Genomic DNA, 21,719 nt, shown 5'->3' on the forward strand with positions numbered 1-21,719 from the left:
GAAACCCTCTCTTATCCTGAAGTCTCACTCCGCCTCTGACTCACATTCGTGACATATACCACCTCTCGAGCCTGGAAACATTTGTAACAAAATGAATCCAACCCGAGCCACCTATCCCCTTATCCTTTGGGTTGTTTCTTTATCCATTTCCTATGTGCATCAATTCAATTTTGGCTCAATAGAATGGTTTTACCTCAATTTTCTTTCGATTTTAACTAATTTTTTACCATACAAGTTCTAAAAAAATCCAATATTTATTTAAATAGGGATAACGGATTGAGGATGGGGCTATCTCTTGGATTTGTAGATGATGAAGACAAGACGTGCTAGTTGGTTGGGCCCCTCCACTAGCACATCAAATATTCCTCCATACTACCACGCCATTTTATCATGCCATCAATTATGTCAAGAACAAGAAGCTCCACTTCACAAGATGAGTCTCCTAATTGAAGAATCCAAGTTGATTTTTTCCTCTCCAACCCCAATTCAACATGAGGTGGAAGTTAAAGAGATAAATAATTTAGTTGATCTTTAAAATTAATTTACCCATTAAATTGGCAGAATCAATACTAGTCTTGATTGACATAAATCAAGAAAAAATATCTTGATTATTTACATCAACAGATACGTTTTGAAGAATAATATAATCTCATGGCATCATCATAATTCAAATAAAACCTAAGAAAGCGCCATCCATATTTCTACCACTAACCACACATTCTAACAGGGAAGGCATATAATCTTCTGGCTTATCTTTCATATCATATATGCAAGGATCACCATTACACACTAACCTCTGAGCATAATAAAGTTTTTTTGGCAAAGCAGCAAACAGACAACCAGTACTGGATTTTGAGGTTCCGATGCAGCAAGGTTTTCCAGGAAAAAGTAAAGTCTGTAGCAAGTCTGTATCAAGTTTGTAGCTAGACAACAGTATCAGAATGTTCAGCAACGTCCCCATTAACGAAACACCAAAATGGACATAGCATATACATTCTATGAATCTAGAGTGTACTTCTGGGGCAACGCACAATATATAATACAACTAAATCAACGACATCAGCAGAAACCTTTCTAGTCGTCATTAAACGTTAATGGTTCTGGATTCTGGCTCTCAAGTACTACAAAACCATGAATAACAAGCAAAAACAACTTCTTCTACAGTATTGCCACGTCCAAGTAATCTCCTATCTTCAGAATATATGAAACCAAATTAGCAGCGATCTAAGTGAACTGAGACAATTTAGAGATATGCATTCGTTTTCATTTTACCTGAAAACTAAGTTCTGCCAATGCTTTGCCATCATCCAACCGTCTCCCGTTGCCATATGAATGTGTCATACCAACCTATGAGATTTGTCCAAACAGTGAAAATGGGATAAAAGGAGTAGCTACTTACATATAGGATTTGTTTCAGAAATCTAAGGTACCATTTATTCAATTTATGTACTTCATGAGTTTCAATCAAAGAAAGCACATTAGTGCTTAACAAAACAGTGAACAATCACAATTTAAAACCCATGGACAGGTTCTACAATAATTTTAAGCAAACTTGAAAAATTGAAATATAGAGGAGGTTTAAGGAGAAGAAAATGGGAAAATAAGGAGACAAGAGAGGAAGCAGCAGCACTGGAGGCTGCGTTGAATGAGGACTCAGAAATCGAGCCTCTTTTAACTATCTCACTTAAGTGACAATTACATGGAAATACCATTCTGTCCTCCCTTACAAATATACTTGTAACTTCATAAATACAAGTCAGAATTTAATGAAAATTGAAAGATGAAGTCCTAATACAAAGTATAGCTTGCTGTAACTTAATGGGATCCATATGAGACTGAAGTGACCCCTATACTTGTATTTTAGCACCCCCACTCAAGCTAGAGATCAAATATCAAATAGACCCAGTTTATCACAAAACACCAAATGTTCACCCCTTCCAAAGGATCTGTAAACACATCACCAAATTGTTCTTAGGACTCCACATATAGAGTTGCACAACAGCAACTCTTAAGGACAATCGACCTTAAGGGGTACTGGGTTATTTGCCTATGAATATAGCAGTCTAATTGTCACACTTCATAATCACAGATGTTGGAATATGAAATCCAAACTTAACAAGAACTGACTTCACCCACATAAGCTTACTAATTGTGTGACCCATCGCCCTATACTCTGCCTCGGCACTAGATCTAGCCACTACAACTTGCTTCTCACTCTTCCAACTCACTAAATTATCTCCAACAAAGCAATAATATCTAGTGGTGGACCTCTTATCCATCTTGCACCCAACATAATCTATAACAGAATATCCCAGCACATCAATTATCTCATTACAAGTATAAAAAAAAACCTTTTCAGGAGCACCTTTCAAATACTTTAGAATCCTCTATGCAACTACTAAAAGTATTTTCTTAGATTTTCCATGAATTAACTCACCACTCCCACTACTAATGATATATAGTGTCTAAAAACTGTAGCATAAATCAACTTACCCACTAGGTGCCTATACTATGTCTTGTCAAGTATAGGACTTTGAGAATCATAAAGGCTAACATTGGCTTTCATGGGCGTATCCACTGATTGTGCACCAAGAGACCATATTCCTACAGCATATTTGAGATGTATTTTTCTCTAAGATAAAACAACACCTTGGTTTACTTCGAGCCACTTCAATACCAAGGAGATATTTCAATTGTCCTAAATGCTTTGCTTGAAAATGTGTGGCCAACTACCTTTGTACTTGCTCAATTCCTTCAAGGTCTCTCCCAGACAAAACAATGTCATCAACATAAACAACCAAAACAACAATCTCAATCTTTCTTTTCAACAAAAACATAAAATGATCACAATGACTCTTATAAAAACCAAACTGCATCACCTCATTGCTGAATTTTTCAAACATCGCTCTAGGACTTTGATTAAGTACATAAATAGTCCTTTTTAACTGACACACTTTCCCTATTTCCCCCTGAGCAACATACCGTGGAGGTTGCTCCATATAAACCTTTAAATAGTGGTATTTTTAACATCCAGTTGAAACAATGGTCATCCTTTGTTAACAACCACAGAAACCAAAATACAAACTGAGGTGAGACGAGCAATTGGAGAGAACGTTTTGAATACAGCAACACCAAAGGTTTGTATATATCCATTTGTCACCAATCTAACCTTGTACCGATCGATAGTCCCATATGCTTTATATTTTATATCCATTTGTCACCAATCTAACCTTGTACCGATCGATAGTCCCATATGCTTTATATTTTACTATGTACACCTAACAACATCCCACGACAGCAGCCCTATAGGTGGATCACAAAGACTCCATGTCCCCCTACACACCAAAGCATCTATCTCCTCGTCCATAGCTCGCTTCCACTCAGGTGAACCCACAGCATCCTGCACTACGTTGCAAATAAAAGTAACAAGTAACATAGTGACAAAGACAAGGACTTGTAGGAGGGTGACAAAAAATCAAGAAAAATATATTTCAATATGAGATGAGAAGTACATGACCTTTTACCTTTCCAGAGACCAATTGGCAAGTTCAAATAAAAAACTAGACCTATAGGCAAAGAGGAAGATGGTTGGTCCTAAGGAGAGGGCTCATGAGCTAGAATGTTCAAAGTTGCTAATGCTAGTAATTGACAACAGAACACTAGCTGTACATTTGAAGTGGCAGAGAGGAATCTGTGGTTGATGTATCCATAACAACTATAGGCATTGGGTTACCCAGAGAAGTATCAAATGACAACTGAAACTCGGTAGATTACTCAAAAAAGGGAGTTGTTCTCAAAAAATGTAACATCAACAGAGATATATGTTTTACACTTAACAAAATCATAACTCTTATATCCTTTCTGGGAATAACCAAAAAAAACACATCTAAAGGGACAAGGAGACAGTTTATCTACAAAGTCTGAATAAATAAACACATAGACCCCAACAATAAGAGGGAGAACATCAAACAATTTACATTGTGGTTTTAAAACCTACATAGGAACTAGTCTTTGCAAATAGATAACGGCAGACGATTGATTTAGAAACATGATGTTAACACTAGATCCCCCCAAAAGGATTTGGGAACATTCATGTTAAATAGTGAAGTATGAGTAACTAAAAGAAGATGTCTATTTTTGCATTCAATAACCCCATTTTGCTAGGGAGAATATATGCAAAAAGCCTAACGAGTAAAAAACAAAATTAGATAAATTAATCATTCCTTTTTATGTTGAGTATATCATATGTTAACACTAAATTTCAAATTTAAACTTCTAACTTCAAATTCATTTCAATCATCTACATGAACTTCAACTTCAAATTTGGTGTTAGTGTGGATGAGTTCATGTGCACTGGAAAATAGTTTCTAGTGTTAGTGCCCCAAAACAAGAAAAATATAAAAAACAAGAGAATGAGTAACTTGTAATAATATACTTAAATAAAACATGATTACAACACGAATAAGTAATTTAATGTACAATTAAAATATATTAATATACTAATTAATTAAATTAGATATTATATTATTTAATTATTGCAATTTATTGTACATTAATACATTAATTACGTGAGCCAATTAACTGTGCACATGATTAATTATCAAAAATAAATAAATAAAGTTAAAAGTAACATAAACGAATATAATAAATTAAATTATTAATTTATTAATAACAAAACATAATAATAACATTTGAACAAATTGGAATAAAAAAAAATTTATTAATAACATATGATATACTCAACATAAAAAGGAATGATTAAACAAAAAGAATTGACCAAATGCAAACTTTAACACACTATATATTTTTATGTATTATTAATTAATAATATTTTTCCCTTAAATTTAAAACCATTGGTTTTATTAATTATAAAAATGGGTTAATTAAACCAAAATAAATATAATGAATAAATAATAATATTATTTTATTAATAACACATGATGGATTTTTTACATAGTATTAATAATATATTTCCACAATAATATAAATTTTTTTTTAAACCGAGTTGACCCGGATTAACTCGGCTGAACTCGGGGGCGGGTCCAATCCGAGACTCGAGCAAAACCAGTTGTTTAATTTTTTCCTAACTTAGGAAAAATTAAATCGGTGTCTTCTTCCTCACGGAGGGGGCTCTCCGACAGAGGCTCTCCGACGGAGGTTCTACAACGGAGAGGACGCTACGCTGCAGGCACTGCAAGAAAGGCGCTTCAACAGGGAAAGGGGGCGCTACGAGGGCAGCGACAGAGGCGGCGCTACGACAGAGGCGGTGATGTAACGGAGACGATGTTCGGCGTCAGGAGGCCGGAAGGTACAGCGATGTGCTGTGACGAAGATGTCGGGACAGACTTAGAGGGAGAAGATAGGGAGAAGCGAGCGGGAGAAAGAAAAAAAAATTCAGCCTCCCGCGACGACGTGTCTCACTCGACTTCATCCGGATGATTCGCAAAATACTGCGGAATTCAAAATCCGGAAATTAAACAGTGGGTATTATCTTTGGATTCATTTGATTCATCAACATGAATCGGGCACTGGTGCACCACTAACGACGTCAAGAGATGAACTGAATAATGCGGCTGAAGTTTATCTCCCGATTCCAAGTTGACTACATCTCCCCAAAAGGATATGGGAACATTCATGTTAAATAGTGAAGTATGAGTAACTAGAAGAAGATGTCTGTTTTTGCATTCAATAACCCCATTTTGCTAGGGAGAATATATGCAAAAAGTCTAATGAGTAGTACCATGTAAAGCACAAAAGGAAATAAACTTGTGATTGAGAAACTCAAGGCCATTATTTTTTTGAAAAATGATGAATATATTAACAAAAAGAATTACAAAGAAACCAGAAGCAAATCCCTAACAACAAGAGATTGAAAGGTTGCTCCTGACTTGGTAAGCACGTCTGCCACCGAATTGGCAAATCTCGAAATGTGAGACCAAATACAAGAAAATTGAGAAGCAGTTTCAAGAATTTCCCGAAGAGAATCCCAATGCCACCATGGGGGGGAAGATGCATCTTCGCACCAACCAATAACCACCTTCGAGTGCCCCCTCAATGTGAAGTGGACCACTATAATTGTCTCGGAAAACTCGGAGCCCATTGAGAAGACCTTGGAGCTCAGCCATCGTTGAGTCGAAAATGCCTAACGGACCAACATACGACAAACTAATTGCCTGAGGAATCTAAGATAACACCCCCAAAACCAGTCATTCCAAGATTACCAAGAGAAGAACCATCAAAATATAACTTTAGGAAACCAGGCTCTAAGGGGGGTCCATTCTTGCATGACCAGGGTCTTGGTTCCACACTGCATCTTTGCAATGATGCTCTAGTTATCACGGATAGATGAACCAACAAAGGAGGAGAAAGGCTTCTTTGTAAGGAGCCGTGCAGAGGATCTGACCTGACACACAATCAGCAACCCTTACCTCAGAATTACTTATAGCATCAAAACGCCTCCGATTACGGTCATTCCAAAGCCCCCATGGAATGAAACCAGTGCAAGCGGATATCATAAGCTTTCCAAGCCCAGGAAGGGGAGTACCAATGAACATCTTGCTAAAAGAAATCAGATCCACTGGCATACAGAATCGCAACCCCGTCTTACTAAGGATGGAAGTCCATACCTTCCACAAAAAAGAGCTTTGAAGCAGGATGTGACTGGTTAATTCGACCTCAGAGTTGCAGAGAGGGCAGAGAGGGTTAATAGTTGGGTGTCCTCTTCTTCTGAGTACGTCTGTCGTATCTTTCCTTGGCAGGCACTCCATACGAAAAATTTTATCTTTGGCACGGCGTAGAGACGCCATGAGAAGAAAATCTCATGATCTTTTTGGTTTGCGTGCCAACCATTGATAAAGCTATACACAGAGGACACTGAGAAAATCTGCTTTTATCAGGCAACCATATCATCTTGTCAGCAGCTAAAGGCCTCAGTCTGTAGGATTGCAAAGATTCCATCATCCTACTTGCCTCCAGAGCCTCAGTATCAGAGAGATCCCTTCTAGTGTGTAAGTTCAAACCATCTCCTTCAAAAGCATATGCAACGGATATTTTCCTTCGTAAAGATAGGAGGAGGTTCCTGAATGCTGATTGTAAAGGCTCTTGACCTGTCCATCAACCCTCCCAAAACTTTAAAGATCTGCCGTTACCAACATAGAATCTGACGGCTGAAGAAAACTTGGGGATAAGTAGATATAATGATCTCCAAATTGGAGATAAGCTTCTCCGATTGCCTCCTGAATCCCACCAAGGAGAAGGACAGCCAAGCTTAGCAGATACCATTTCCTTCCAAAGATAAGAAGAAACATTGTTGAACTTTCAAATCCATTTTAATAGTATGGCTTGGTTCATATCCTTTGATTTCCGAATCCCTAAACCTCCTATATTTTTTGGCATGCAGACATCCTCCCATTTGACCAATTAATACTTATACGTATCACTCGATCCTCTCCATAAAAATCTTCTTTTTAGCCTATCCATGGCATTACAAATTGAAACGAGGCAGGGCATAAAGGACAAAGCATAATTTGGGATGCCTGCAATACAAGACTTCAAGAGAATAGTCTACCAACTTTGCTAAGAAATCTGCCCTTCCATGTTGCCAGACGGGTCTCCAATTTTTCCACCACAGGATTCCATAGACTTTGGTTTATGCGGCCATTGAAGGCCGTTGAAGAGGGGAAGGCCAAGGTAGGTTGATGGGATGCTAGAGGTTTTGCATCCAAAGATGTTCGCCAGCTCTTCTAGTAACACAGGGCTGACATTGAGACCCATAAGGGAAGTTTTCACCAGCTCTTCTAGTAACTCAAGGCCATTATTGGTATGAAAAATATGAACATTGGCACCAACTGATTTTATATTTCATTGAAAAAGTTCACAAATACATCAGAGACTACGGATTTCTCTTGCAAAAGATAAACCCAAGGGACTACTAAAATCATTTATAAAAGAAACAAAATACTTTAAACCAAAAGGACTAGAGACACTACATGGACCACATACATTTGAATGTACTAATTCAAAAACTTGAGAACTTTGACTTGAATGTATTAATTCAAAAACTTGAGAACTTTGACTAGAACTAGCAAAGAAACCAACTTGACAATGTTTCTCATGTTGACATGACTCACGATCAAAGGTGATATAAGCTAGCAAAGATGGAAAGGACTGACGAAGCTTAGCTGGTGATGGATGTCCCAAACACAAGCACCATTAGTATGGAGAATATTTAGTTGCAAGTACCACCACCTTTGGAATTGATACATCATCCAGTAAGTAGAACCCTCATTTCTAATGTCTAGAACTAATCGTCCTCTTTGCTTGCAAGTCCATAAAGACACGAGAATTAAAAATAGAAAGTTACAAAATAATTTAGGGATTTAGTGATATGATTGACAGACAAAAGATTGACAAGAAAATTTGGAACAAATGGAACAAAATTCAAAGATATTTGAGGTTTAGTTTGCACAGTACCCTCCACCTGACCCAAGGAGATAGACCTATTCGCTAAGGTAACATGACTATAGGATACAAAAGAATTAATAGACTGAAAGGAAAAAAGTCATACCTGACATATGTGTTGATGATTCTGAATCGATGATCCAGGAGGGAGGATGAGACGCATTCAATGTTGGCATACATGTGCTCGCCATTGTGGCACTTTTTCAGGAAGAGGAATCCGGCTCAATGGTAGTAAAAATGGTAGATGTAGAGGTCAATTGACTCTTTGGAGTAGTTGCTGAATTTCCTCTTTAAAAAAAAAAAGATGTATATATAGAAATAAGAAAAAAACAGAAATTACAAGAGGGGAGCATATCCCTGACAAACAGCGATTGTAGGGTAGCTCAGAGCTTAGCAAGCACATCAGCTGCCGAATTTGTAGATCTAGGAATGTGAGACCAAATACAAGATAAAAATGAACAAATTTCAATAATCTCCCGAAAAATGTCCCAATGGCGCCACAGGGGAGGGGATGCATGCTCGCACCATCCAATGACCACCTTCGAGTCCCCTTCAATATGGAGAGGACCTGTGCACTTATCTCTGAAAACGCATAGCCCGTTGAGGAGACCATGAAGCTCCGCAAACGTAGAATCGATGATGCCTAAAGGGGCTGCATATGAGTAAAGCTGGTTGCCTAAGTGATCCGAGATAACCCCGCCGAATCCAGAGAGCCCAGGATTACCAAGAGAAGAACCGTCAAAGTTCAACTTAAGGTAACCAGGATCAGGAGGGGTCCATTCCTGCATAATCTGGACCTTTGTTCTCGAGTGCATCCTAGCCAAATTAAACCAATTCTCACGGATAGGGGTCCCCATAAATGAGGAGAAAGACTTCTTCATCAGGAGCCAAGAAGAAATATGTCCCACTACTCGTTCCGCCACCCGGTCCGCTGATTCGATTTAACCTTCGAACCTCCTACGATTGCGTTCATTCCATAGACCCCACGGTATGAAACTACCACAAGCCAAGAGCATCACCTTTCCGAGTCCAGGAAGGGACATACCAAGTAGCAACTTACTGAATGAGAGCAAATCGGCCACCATACAGAATTGAATCCCCAACATGCTAAGGATGGATGTTCACACCTTCCATGAGAATATGCATTGAACCAGAATGTGACTTGTGGACTCAACTTCTATATTGCAAAGAGGACATAAGAGGTCTACTAAGGGGTGACCTCTTCTTCTAAGCACGTCTGTCGAGGGAATCTTGCCGGTTGCTGAATTTCCTCTAGTGGACCAGTATATGAAACATTATCTCAATCTATCATAATACAGTTCACCATGCTAACTACCCATGCCACAATGTACACACTTTCTATTTCCTCTATCATTACACCTACAGCCTCACGTAGAGGAGTCTCTACCATGACCTCTACTACTAGCCCCACGGTCTCGAATCTTAGACTTACTAAATGATGAGTGGAGGCTGAGAGCAGTTGCATCAGTGAGTAGTATCCATCTCACTTTTACCCCCCTACCCGAATGACACGGAGAAAAACTTGTTCAAAGTATCATGTCATCATTAGCTAACAGTTGTGCTCGCATAACATCATACTCAGATCCAAGGCCATCTAGACACCTTGCTACCTGAATTTGATTTTTCTCGGTACGAGTATCATCTACATTTATAGTAAAAGGATGAAAGGTACTAATTTTTTGCAAAACACCCTTCATCTCTATAAAAGTAGTGAGTGAACTATCACCCCTTTGCATGTTAAAATATCTGACATACAATTCATATATTTTAGACAAATTGCTTTCCTAAGACAAAATTGAAACCAATGTAGTCCACATTTTCTTTGAAGTCCCACAACTAAAGATCTTATCACTAAATCTTGACTCCAACAATTCACCAATCAAGTCTTCGCTAGATTCTCTTCGGCCTTCAAATCTTCAGTTATGGGATTAGGAGGATCCTTCTGTATGTATTTGGCCTTATTTTTGCCTTCAAAAACATGAGAACATATCTGGACCAATTCACATAATTAGAACCATTCACCTTTACTGACGTGCTTTGTTTTAATGTCCAAACTCTCCTAAGGCTTAATTATAGCAACATGCTTGCTTGATTCAGCCATTCAATCCTTCAAAATACACAAGAAATGTGCCCAAGGCGATAGACTTAATCCAACAAACCAATGAACACAAACTCCACCCAACACATGTCAAGTGGGACCCACACTTCCAGATTAGGGCACAAACATAACAATCAGAGTCTCCCAATTTAGTTATCAATCACCACAAATTGCAGTTAAACATCAACAACAAAGCTGACACAAGCAATTAAGAGATGACATAGGCACAGTGAAGATGTCACAAACATGGATGGAGCAGAATTTTCAATTGAGAACCCTTTAGGGCAGTAAGACATAATAACTATTCAAATAACAGAAGAGGCCATCAACCAAAAGGTTATGGCAAGAAAAAAAAAATTCTCTGTACCCTACTAGTAGAGATTGTTTGAAGAACCTTCTATAGGGATGACAAAAGGGAGGAAAGAACTCAAATTGTTGTAGAAGAACCTCCCAAAATCAACTTCTATCACTTTGATACCAAGTAAAATTGCAATATAGAGAGGATTTGAGGAAAAGAAAAGGGGAAAATAAGGAGACAAGAGAGAGGAAGAAGCAACACCAGAGGCTGCGTTGAACGAGGGCTCAGAAAAGGATCCCTCTCTTTTTAACTATCTCAATTAAGTGAAAATTACATGAAAAAGACCATTCTGCCCTTCCTTACAAACATACTTATAACTTCATAAATACAAGTCAGAATTCAATGGAAAATTTTTTTTGAAAAGGATGTATATTTTAACAAAAAAAACAAAGAATTACAAAGAAAAGGGGAGCAAATCCCTAACAACAAGAGATTGAAAGGACGATCCTGACTTGGCAAGCACGTCTACCACTATAATGGTCTCGGAAAATACGGAGCCCATTGAGAAGACCTTGAATCTCAGTCGTCGTTGAGTCAACAATGCCTAACGGACCAGCATATGACAAACACTGATTGCCTGAAGAATCTAAGATAACATCGCCAAAACCAGCCATTTCAGGGTCACCCTGAGAAGAACCATCAAAATTTCTGCATGACCGAGGTTTTGGTTACACACTGCATTTTTGCAATAATGCTCCAATTATCTCAGATAGATGAACCAACAAAGGAGGAGAAAGGCTTCTTTGAAAGAAGCCATGTAGAGATCTGGCCAGACACAATCCGCCACCCTAATCGCAGAATTATTTCTAGCATCAAAACGCCTTCGATTACGTTCATTCCAAAGCCCCCACAGAATGAAACCAGTGCATGTGGATATCAGGGGGGGAATACCAATGAGCATCTTGCTAAAAGAAATCAAATCCACTAACGCACAGAATTGCAACCCCGTCTTACTGAGGATGGAAATCCATACCTTCCATGAAAAAGAGCAATGAAGCAGAATGTGATTGACTTATTCGACCTCAGAGTTGCATAAAGGGCAAAGAGGGTCAATAGCTGGGTGTCCTCTTCTTCCGAGCACGTCTGCCGTATCTTTCCATGGCAGGCACTCCATACAAAAAAATTTATCTTTGGCGGAGCGTAGAAACGCCATAAAAAAAAAAACTCATGATCCCTTTGGTTTGTATGCCAACCATTGATGAAGTTGTAAGAAGAGGACACTAAGAAAATACCGCATTTATCAAGCCACCATATCATCTTGTCAGCAGCTAAAAGCCTCAATCTACAGGATTGCAAAGATTCCATCAACCTACTTGCCTCCAAAGCCTCAATATCAAAGAGACCCCTTCTAGGGTGTAAGTTCAAACCATTCTCTTCAAAAGCATCAGCAACCGATATTTCCCTATGCAAAGATAGGAGGAGGTTCCTATAAGTTCACTATAAAGGCTCTTGACCCGTCCACCAGTCCTCCCAAAACTTTAAAGATCTGTTGTTACCAACATAGAATCTGACGGTTGAAGAAACCTTGGGGATAAGTAGATATAATGATCTCCAAATTGGAGATAGACATCTCCAATTACCTCCTGAAGTCCACCAAGGAGAAAGACAGCCAAGTTTCGTAGATACCATTTCCTTCCAAAGATTTGAAGAAACATTGTTGAACTTCCCAATCCATTTTAAAAACACAGCTTGGTTCATATCCTTCAATTTCCGAATCCCTAAACCTCCCATATTTTTTGGCATGCAGACATCCTCCCATTTGACCAAATGATACTTAAAAGTATCACTCGATCCTCTCCATAGAAATCTTCTTTTTAACCTATTCATGGTATTGCAAATTGAAAAAGGACAGAGCATAAAGGATAAAGCATAATTTGGAATACCTGCGATGCAAGACTTCAAGAGAATGAGTATGCCAGCTTTGCTAAGAAATCTACCCTTCCAAGTTGCTAGACGGGTCTCCAATTTTTCCACCACAGGATTCCATAGACTTTGGTTTATGCGGCCATTTAAGAGAGGAAGGCCAAGGTAGGTTGATGGGCTGCTAGCGGTTTTACAACCAAAGATGTTCGCCAACTCCTCTAGTAACGCATGGCAGATATTGAAGCCCTTAATGGAAGTTTTCCCCCAATTTACTTTTTGCCCCGAGGCAAGTTCAAATAGGCCCAAGACAACTTCGATCCTTCTAGCACCGTCCATATTTCCGCTCCCAAAAATGATAGTATCATCCGCAAATTGAAGAATGGGGACATTGAAAACCTGTTGAGTGCTGGTTGGGGGGAGCCACCCAAGATTCACCGCCGAGTAAAACATAGAGGAAAGAAATTCCTCAATAATGTTGAAAAGAAGCAGAGAGAGCGGGTCTCCCTGTCTGATCCCCCTTGTCCCTTAGAAATAACCACATGGTGCCATTAAGAATGAGAGAGTAGGAAGCCGAACCCACACAACTCCTAATCCAGAATCTCCATTTTGGGCCGAATCCCATTTTTTCCATAAGCTCATCTAGAAGAATCATATTAACCCGATCAAAAGCCTTTTCCAGATCAAGCTTGAGGGAAATTCTTAGCTTTTTGCTATGACTGAAATGATCAATGAGCTCATGTGCAGCTATTATAGAGTCAAGAATTTCTCTCCCCTTGAGAAAAGTGTCTTGCCCTCGGTGGAAGACGATCAAGAGAAGGGCTTTTAGCCGATGTGCCAGAATTTTTGCAATGATTTTGGACGCACTAATGACCAGGCTGATAGGTCGGAAGTCTTCTGGCTTTTCAACATTGATCTTCTTTGGTACCAGAGTGATGAAAGTGGCCCCAATACTATGAAAGGTGATACCATTCCTATAGAAACCAAGCAGCATAGCGAAAATATCTTCTTTGAGCAATGGCCAAAAACTTTTTAGAAAATCTCCATTGAAGCCATTTGGGCCAGGTGCCCGATCACTTCCATTCCCAATACAGCACGCTCAATTTCAACAGCAAAGAAAGGGAACTCCAATAGGGAAGCAGCCATGGGAGAGAGACGGGAGAAGTTGATGTGTTGAACTTTTGGCCTATCAGAACATTCCTCCAAATATAGATCTGTCAAAAACTGAATCCACATTAGTTATTGAGGTCTGACACAAAGTTACCTCATTATTAATACATAGAGAGGTAATTCGGTTGGACCTCCTTCTTGCCGATGTGACGGAATGCAAGAATTTTGTATTCACATCACCTTCTTTCAGCCACTTAAATCTGGCTCTTTGCTTCCATCTAATTCTCTCTTGATACAAAATTTTATTTAAATCGAAGTTCAGAGAAATTCGGGAAGCAAACGCAGTAGGGGATAAGTACCCTTGTTCCAGATCAGCAATCTGAGAAAGGAGAGTAGCTTTCGTGCAAGACAAAGAGGAACGACGACTTGTCGCCCATTTCTTCAATTTCCCTTTTAGAGAACGCAGTTTTAATGGAAAGGCCCACTCTCTTCTGCCAAAGCTCTGATGACGCCAGACAGGATAGCGATTATCCTGCAGGCGAATCCAACTGATAATCCACGGGAAGAAATGCAAGAGGTTCACCCCAAAACACAGAGAAAACCCTCTTTGGTGTTCAATTCAAAATATTCCAGTCAATAATGATCTCCTCTGTTCACAGAACAGAGCCTTAAACAAAAAAAATCCACGCCCCCGACAAGCTCGGGCTGCATAGCTCAAAAAAAAGGCAAACCCCAAACCCTCAAAATTCTGGCCCAACCCGGGTTTAGGGAAAAGATCCGACTATCTGTCAACTTGAGATATTTCAATGCCAACAACGTGCTATCTGACAACTGCATCATCTGACTCGGCTTCTCCTGCATCAGTCGCCTCGAGTTGGAAAGAACTCGCCCTCGAGTTCACAATAGCTTCATCGGAATCCACAAAACAAGGACTCGGGTGTTTGACATTAAAGACAACAGAAGTCCTCAAATAACTGGGGAGGCGCAATTTGTAGGCTTTATCATTGATCCGCTACAGGACCTCACAGAGGCCAATCTTCCACACCTTAAGCTTAGTATACTCTCCAACAGGAAAACGATCACAAGTTAAGACTGCCCAAACAAAATCACCAACATCAAAAAGTACCTGACGACGGCGACTGTCGGCCTTAACCTTGTACTTGGCATTACTCTCGTGAATGGCCAGCTTCACCTGCTCATGGATACCTCGAAGATGTTCTGCCATCTCATCTGCCTTGTGACTCAGGCGACCCACACGTGGAAAAGGGGCTAAGTCAAGCACCTCGGATGGATTCTGACCATAGACAATCTCAAATGGGCTCACCTGTGGTTCTGTGTTTCGACCTGTTATAGGCAAATTCTGCTTGAGGTAATGCCAAATCCCACTGCTTCGGTTTAGTTCCTGCCAAACTCCTCAAAAGGTTCCCCCAACTCCAATTCACCACCTCGGTCTGACCATCCGTCTGGGGGTGGTAGGCACTACTAAAATTCAACTTCGTCCCCAGTTTTTCCCATAAACTCCTTCAAAAATGACTCATGAACTTGGTGTCACGATCTGAAGTAACGGATCGGGGAACACCATGTAAACGCACAATCTCCCTGAAGAAAAGATGGGTGATCCATGCAACATCCATTGTTTTCTTGCAAGCTACAAAATGGGCCATTTTGGAAAACCTGTCAACCACAACCAAAATAGAATCCAAGGCCCTTTGGGTATGAGGTAAGCCCAAAACAAAGTCCATACTGACATCAACCCAATGGGCTTCAGGTACCAGCAAAGGTGTGTACAGACCCGCATTAGTGAGAACTCCCTTGGACCGTTGGCACACATAACAACGCTCCACATAATGAGCCACGTCACTGGTCAGTTTGGGCCAATAATAGTGAGAAGAGATCAAAGCCAACGTCTTATCTCGCCCAAAGTGACCCTCGTTATGAAGTTCACTAATAATCAACTGTCGTAGTGAACACTCTGAAATGCACAATTGTAATCCACGAAACAGATAACCATTATGCAAAATAAAATCATGGCGTTGACCATCAGTTACCTCCCGAAGTATCCACCCAAATGAAGGATCTGCAGCATACATATCAGAGAAAGCCTCAAATCCTGCAACTCTAGCGCTCATGGTGGTGAGGAGTAATGTACGACAGCTCAAGGCATTTGCGACACGATTCAAACTCCTTGCTTGGTGTCTCAGTGCAAACGTGAACTCCTGCAAGTACGCCACCCACTTGGCATGCCGTCTACTCAGCTTGTGTTGGCCATTGATGTACTTCAGGGCCTCATGATCAGTGAATAAAATGAACTCTTTCTGTACTAGGTAGTGACACCAATGCTTCAAGGACTGAACTATGGCATAAAACTCCACATCATAGGTGGAATAATTCTTCTTGGATCCTGAGAGGTTCTCACTGAAAAAAACTATTGGCCGCCCCTCCTGACTCAGAACACCACCAATGCCAACCCCAGATGCATCACAATTTACCTCAAACACCTTCTCAAAATTAGAAAGTGCCAAAACTGGTGCCTCTGTCATCTTTTGCTTGACCAGTTGAAAGCTGGCCTCCACCTCCTCGAGCCACTGGAAATCACGTCCTTTGAGGCACTCTGTGATAGGAGCAATCAGAGTGCTGAAGTTTCTAATGAACCGACGATAGAAGGACACCAAGCCATGGAAACTTCTGACATTGTGCAAGGTCTTTGGTGTGGGCTACTCCAAGACTGCATTTATCTTCGACTAATCTACATGAACACCATCAGTAGACACAACAAAACCAAAAAAAGTTACAAAAGTAGTGAAGAAAGAACACTTTATCCATGTGACGAACAGGCGCTCCATCCGCAACATATCAAAAACAGCACGTAGGTGATCAAAATATGATGCCCACATTGGACTATAAATGAGGATATCGTCGAAGTAAACGACAACGAATTTCCCCATGAAAGGCCGTAAAACCTGATGCATAAATCTCATAAAGGTGTTAGGCGCATTGGACAGCCCAAAAGGCATGACCACTCATACAGCCCATGTTGCGTCTTAAACGTTGTCTTCCACTCATCTCCAGGCCTTATTCTGATCTAGTGGTATCCGCTTTTAAGGTCAATTTTGGAGAAGACCTTAGAACCGAACAACTGGTCTAACATATCATCCAGGCGAAGAATGGGAAATCTGTATTTCACTGTAATCCTGTTGATTGCTCTGCTATCAACACACATACATCAAGAGTCATCTTTCTTCGGCACCAGCAGGGCAGGAACTGCACATGGGCTCATACTCTCACGGATGTAGCCCCTCTCCAACAACTCGACCACTTGTCACTACAACTCTTTAGATCCCTTGGGGCTGAAGCGATACACTGGTCGATTAGGCAAACTGGACCCCGGAACAAGGTCAATCTGATGTTGAATATCCCTCATAGGCGGCAATCCAGGAGGAAGATCCTCTGGCATCAGGTCAGAAAACTCTGCTAGGAGTTGCTGCACCTCTGCTGGTAAATCTGGATTCATGTCTGTGGAATTATTCCCGCAAGGTAGTAGAGCATAGACTACATCTCCATGCTCTATCTCTACTAAAAACCTGGACATTGAAAGCAGGTTAGTAGTACCGGCTATCGGGGTAGGAGTGGGTCCTTCCCGACAAGGTGCCAACACAATCTTCTTCCCTTTGATGCTAAGGGAATATGTATTCTTCTGCCCATCGTTAATAACACTACAATCATACTGCCAAGGGCGGCCTAACAATACATGACAAGCATCCATAGATACGACATCACACCAAGCATTATCAAAATATTTCATGCTGATGGAAAAAGATACGAGGCATCGCCTATCTACTATTACCTCATTGCCTTTAGCCAGCCACGACAATTTGTACGGTTTGGGATGACGATCTGTCTTCAACTGCAATTTCTGGATAGTCTCTTCAGACACTACATTCTCACAACTACCACTATCAATGATCATCTTGCAGACTTTATTTGCGACTGTGCAGGTCATGTGGAAAATATTGGTTCTTAACCAATCATCCCCTGAATCCACCCTTGGGAGTCAACAGACTCTTACAAACAACCAAAGTCTCATGGCCATCACCATACAACACATCTCCATCCTCGTCATCGTCATACATAGGCTCACCAATTTCCTCATTTTCGTCTGCCTCGTCTTCCTCAATCAGGAGATTTTTGCCCTTCTGACTAGCAGGCTTCCTACACTCAGTGGCTTTATGTCCCTGCTCACCACATCGAAAACATCTAATATTTGAGTTAGAAGTACTTTGTGGAGGCTGCTGGGCAGGACGGGATTTTAGAGGGTGAACTAGTCGACTGCTCTGATCGCTTCTGATCATTGGCCTCCTATTCTGTTGTTTTTCCATAGCCAATGCACGCTGGTATGCTTTATAAACGGTCCACAGCGAGTGAATATTGAGGACGTCCTACAAGGGCTGGCGTAATCCCCCCAAATACCGTGCCACCATTTGCTCTTCCGTCTCAGATAAATCATTCCAAGCTATCAACTGATTGAACTCTGTGTAATCATCAACTGTTCTCATGCCTTGTCTCAACGAATGAAGTCGTTGAAACAAGGTTTGAGTGTAGCCGAAAGGAAGGAAGTGACCCTTCATCTTCTTCTTCTTCATCTTCTCCCAATCAGTGATCTTGGCCTTGCCCTGCTGGTCTCGTGATCGCCTCAACTGCTCCCACCACGCAGATGCTCTGCCCTTGAGTTTGATGGCAACCAGTTTCACTATGACACGATCTGGGACTTCCTTATTCTCAAAAATACGCTCTATTTCATTCAGCCAATCGACGAATCCTTCAGCCTGTAACGTACCAGAAAACTCGGGTAGAGTCACTCTGAAACCGAGGTCTCCATATCGATCCCCCCAACTGCAGTGCTCCCAGAATCGAGCATCGGAATCGTGATCTTCCATCTCATGATCACCGAAATCCTGCGCCGTTAGACGCTAGGTTAACTCCGCAACTTGCCTCTGTAAATCTTCAATCATCACATCCTAAATATTTCGACCAAAGTGTGGGACTTCCTCGTTCGGACCCGGCCCACAACGACCACGACCACCAGCCATGGAAACTGGCAAAATTTCACCCCAGGAAAACGCGAGGCTCTGGTATAGCAGATGTGTCGCGCATCAGTCTCGTTTCTCCTGGAAACGAGATTTCCCCAAATCAAAATTTTAGAAAACGAGTTCCCAAAATCGGAATTTTTGAGTCTCCTTTCCCGAAATTGAGACGTCTCTGGCGGCCTCCTCCGGCCGTCGTCTCTGGGAGTATGTCGCCTCCTGCGACGCTACCTCTCTCCCGGCTCTGGCGTCTCGCGCGAGGTTCTCCTTTCTTGGGCGAAACCCCTATTTTGGTACCCTGTTCTCTGTGAGTCCTGAACCCTTTCTGTTCGGCCAGCATCGTCGAACGGCAATTCCAACAACGACAATGTCCTTCTCGAGCCCTCTCCCTTCCGAGTTCCTATCTTCCAGCAACGGCCACGAACAGCAGATCTATTCAGTCAAGTGTCGAGTTCTTCCGGCAGCAGCGACGTTTCTCGGCGACGGTGTCAACTTTGCCCTAGCTGCTTCTCACCGCAGCGTCTTTGGCGAGACCCAAGCTTCTCCCCTAGCCTAATGCTTTGTTACCAACTGACACCGGACAAGAGAGCAATTATCCTGCAGGCGAATCCAACTGATAATCCACGGGAAGAAATGCAAGAGGTTCGCCCCAAAACACAGAGAAAACCCTCTCTGGTGTTCGATTCAAAATATTTCAGTCAATAATGATCTCCCCTGTTCACAAAACATAGCCTTAGACAAAAAAAAATCCACACCCCCGACAAGTCCGGGCTGCATAGCTCAAAAAAAAGGCAAACCCCAAACCCTCAAAATTTTGGCCCAACCAAGGTTCAGGGAAAAGATCTGACTACATGCCCTCTTTGCGCTGATCTGTCAACTTGAGGTATTTCAATGCCAACAACGTGCTATCTGACAACTCAGCATCATCTGACTTGGCTTCTCCTGCATCATCGGACCTTCACCCCATCAACCATCAATATAAGGGAGTCAAAGTTTTGCACAGAGAGCCATGAGTTTTCAAAACGGAACAGAGAAGGCCTCCATTTCTCGAAGGACGTAGATAGCACGATAGGCCAATGATCTGAGCCCATCTTATTAAGCACCCTTCCAAAGACGTTACCAAAAAGTTGAAGCCAGTCAATGCAAGCCAAAAACCGATCCAATTTCAAGAGGATGGGTTGTCTCTGGCTGTTGGACCAAGTATAGCTTTTCCCGTAGAGAGGAATCTCATCAAGATTACACCCACCAATGAAATCCGAAAAAACCCCGCATTGAAGCAAAAATATGATTTGACAGGGGTTTCTTCTCATTGCAAAAACAGATGGCATTAAAATCTCCCGCAAAAATCCAGTGGAGATTCCACGACCGATTGAGATCCATAAGCTCATCCTAGAAAGATCTTCTCTCCCGATATCTAGTCGGGCCATAGATTCCACCTAAACACCATATATTGTCGGAGGAGTTATCTCGGAACTGGATTCCAATAGAGAAAACGCCCTCAGTAATATTAATAGCATCCAAAATGGTAGAATCCCAGGCTACCAAGATGCCACCGGAGTGACCAATGGAATTGACAGCCACCCACTTAACTGAAGGACATGCCCACAACTCCCCAGCAATGGAGTCTGACATCTCTTGACATTTCATCTCTTGGATAATCACAATTGAGGGCTTATACTGGGAGAAGAAATTTGAAATCAAAGTGCGCTTCCGAACAAAGCCAATACCTCTAACATTTCATGATATCAAGATCATTTGTTACTTCTTTTTTGTACTCCCGAAGCGGAAGCCGCTGCCCCTTATGAACTACTCCCATCAACCGCGCCAAATTCATCATTTGTTGCCATGTATCATCATCATATCTATGATGTTCAACTTGGAGTTCATCCACAAGCTAGGATGACCGCTCACATGAAAAAGGGGTGGAGGAGGAGGTTCTGTGACTTAGAGGAGGGAGGAGGAGGCTGAGTCCTAGCTAGACTGGCTTCATCGTGAAGGGTAACCCTCTCCTAGCGATGTCGTCTCCTTTGGTATGTTACTAGAACAGGGGGAGAAGTACAATGCTTGGGAACAGGGTTTTCGAGAATCGACACGGGATTGAGATGGTCAAGGTCTTTGGTTTCCAAATTAGGGTGAGAAGGGGAGATAGGGTGTTGCGCCATTTGGACACGTTGAGGAGCTGACTCTTGTTCAACGAAAGTACCGAGGAGGCTGTATTTGAGATTTTGGTTCTCTGGGAGTTGGTTGTTTCAGTCGCCGAAAGAGGCAGAGCTTAAAGAAAGGGGGATGCCATTGGGCCGATTTTCGATTCCCATAGAGGGATTTAGGTTCCACGCCGAGTGATTCCCCAAATGATTTGACCCTTCTGCAGAGGGACGATCTAATTCGAGGTTTGTGACCACGGGATCTTGCCAGATGACGCATGAGCCTCCTCCATTATCTCCTCGATATAGCACCCAACAAGGGGGCTAATCTCAGGAAAAGGGTTTAGCACCATTATCTCACTGATTTGCTGATTTTTTCCATCATTTAGTGGCTCAAGGCGCAACTGACATTTTTGCAGTGAGTTCGAATCCCAAGCAACGGTGCCTTGGGCGGAGATGAGGAGACTGGGGGGTAAGGGTACTTTTCCGAAAAAGTTGGCATTTTTGCAGTGAGTGTGAATCCCGAGCAGCTGCGTCTTGGGCAGAGAGGAGGAGGCTGGGGGTAAAGGGACTTTTCTGGAAAAGGG

General features: G+C 41.5%; 1 protein-coding gene across 1 annotated transcript in view; it reads right to left on the reverse strand.

The window, feature by feature from the left end:
- Positions 1-735: 735 nt before the first annotated feature.
- The window catches only part of LOC137948063 (histone deacetylase complex subunit SAP18), a 28,594-nt gene continuing 7,610 nt past the window's right edge, over positions 736-21,719 (reverse strand). The window contains exons 5-6 of the mRNA XM_068793984.1: positions 1,273-1,347; positions 736-1,191 (exon numbers count right to left, since the gene is read on the reverse strand). Of these exons, the coding sequence (XP_068650085.1) occupies positions 1,159-1,191; positions 1,273-1,347 (108 nt within the window). The 3' untranslated portion in view covers positions 736-1,158. The remainder of the gene's footprint in view (positions 1,192-1,272; positions 1,348-21,719) is intronic.

Source organism: Aristolochia californica, unplaced genomic scaffold (genome assembly GCF_029961685.1).
Source record: "Aristolochia californica isolate CCGP_79_NKW_82.1479 unplaced genomic scaffold, dmAriCali1.0.hap1 SCAF_13, whole genome shotgun sequence".
Lineage (NCBI taxonomy): Eukaryota > Viridiplantae > Streptophyta > Magnoliopsida > Piperales > Aristolochiaceae > Aristolochia > Aristolochia californica.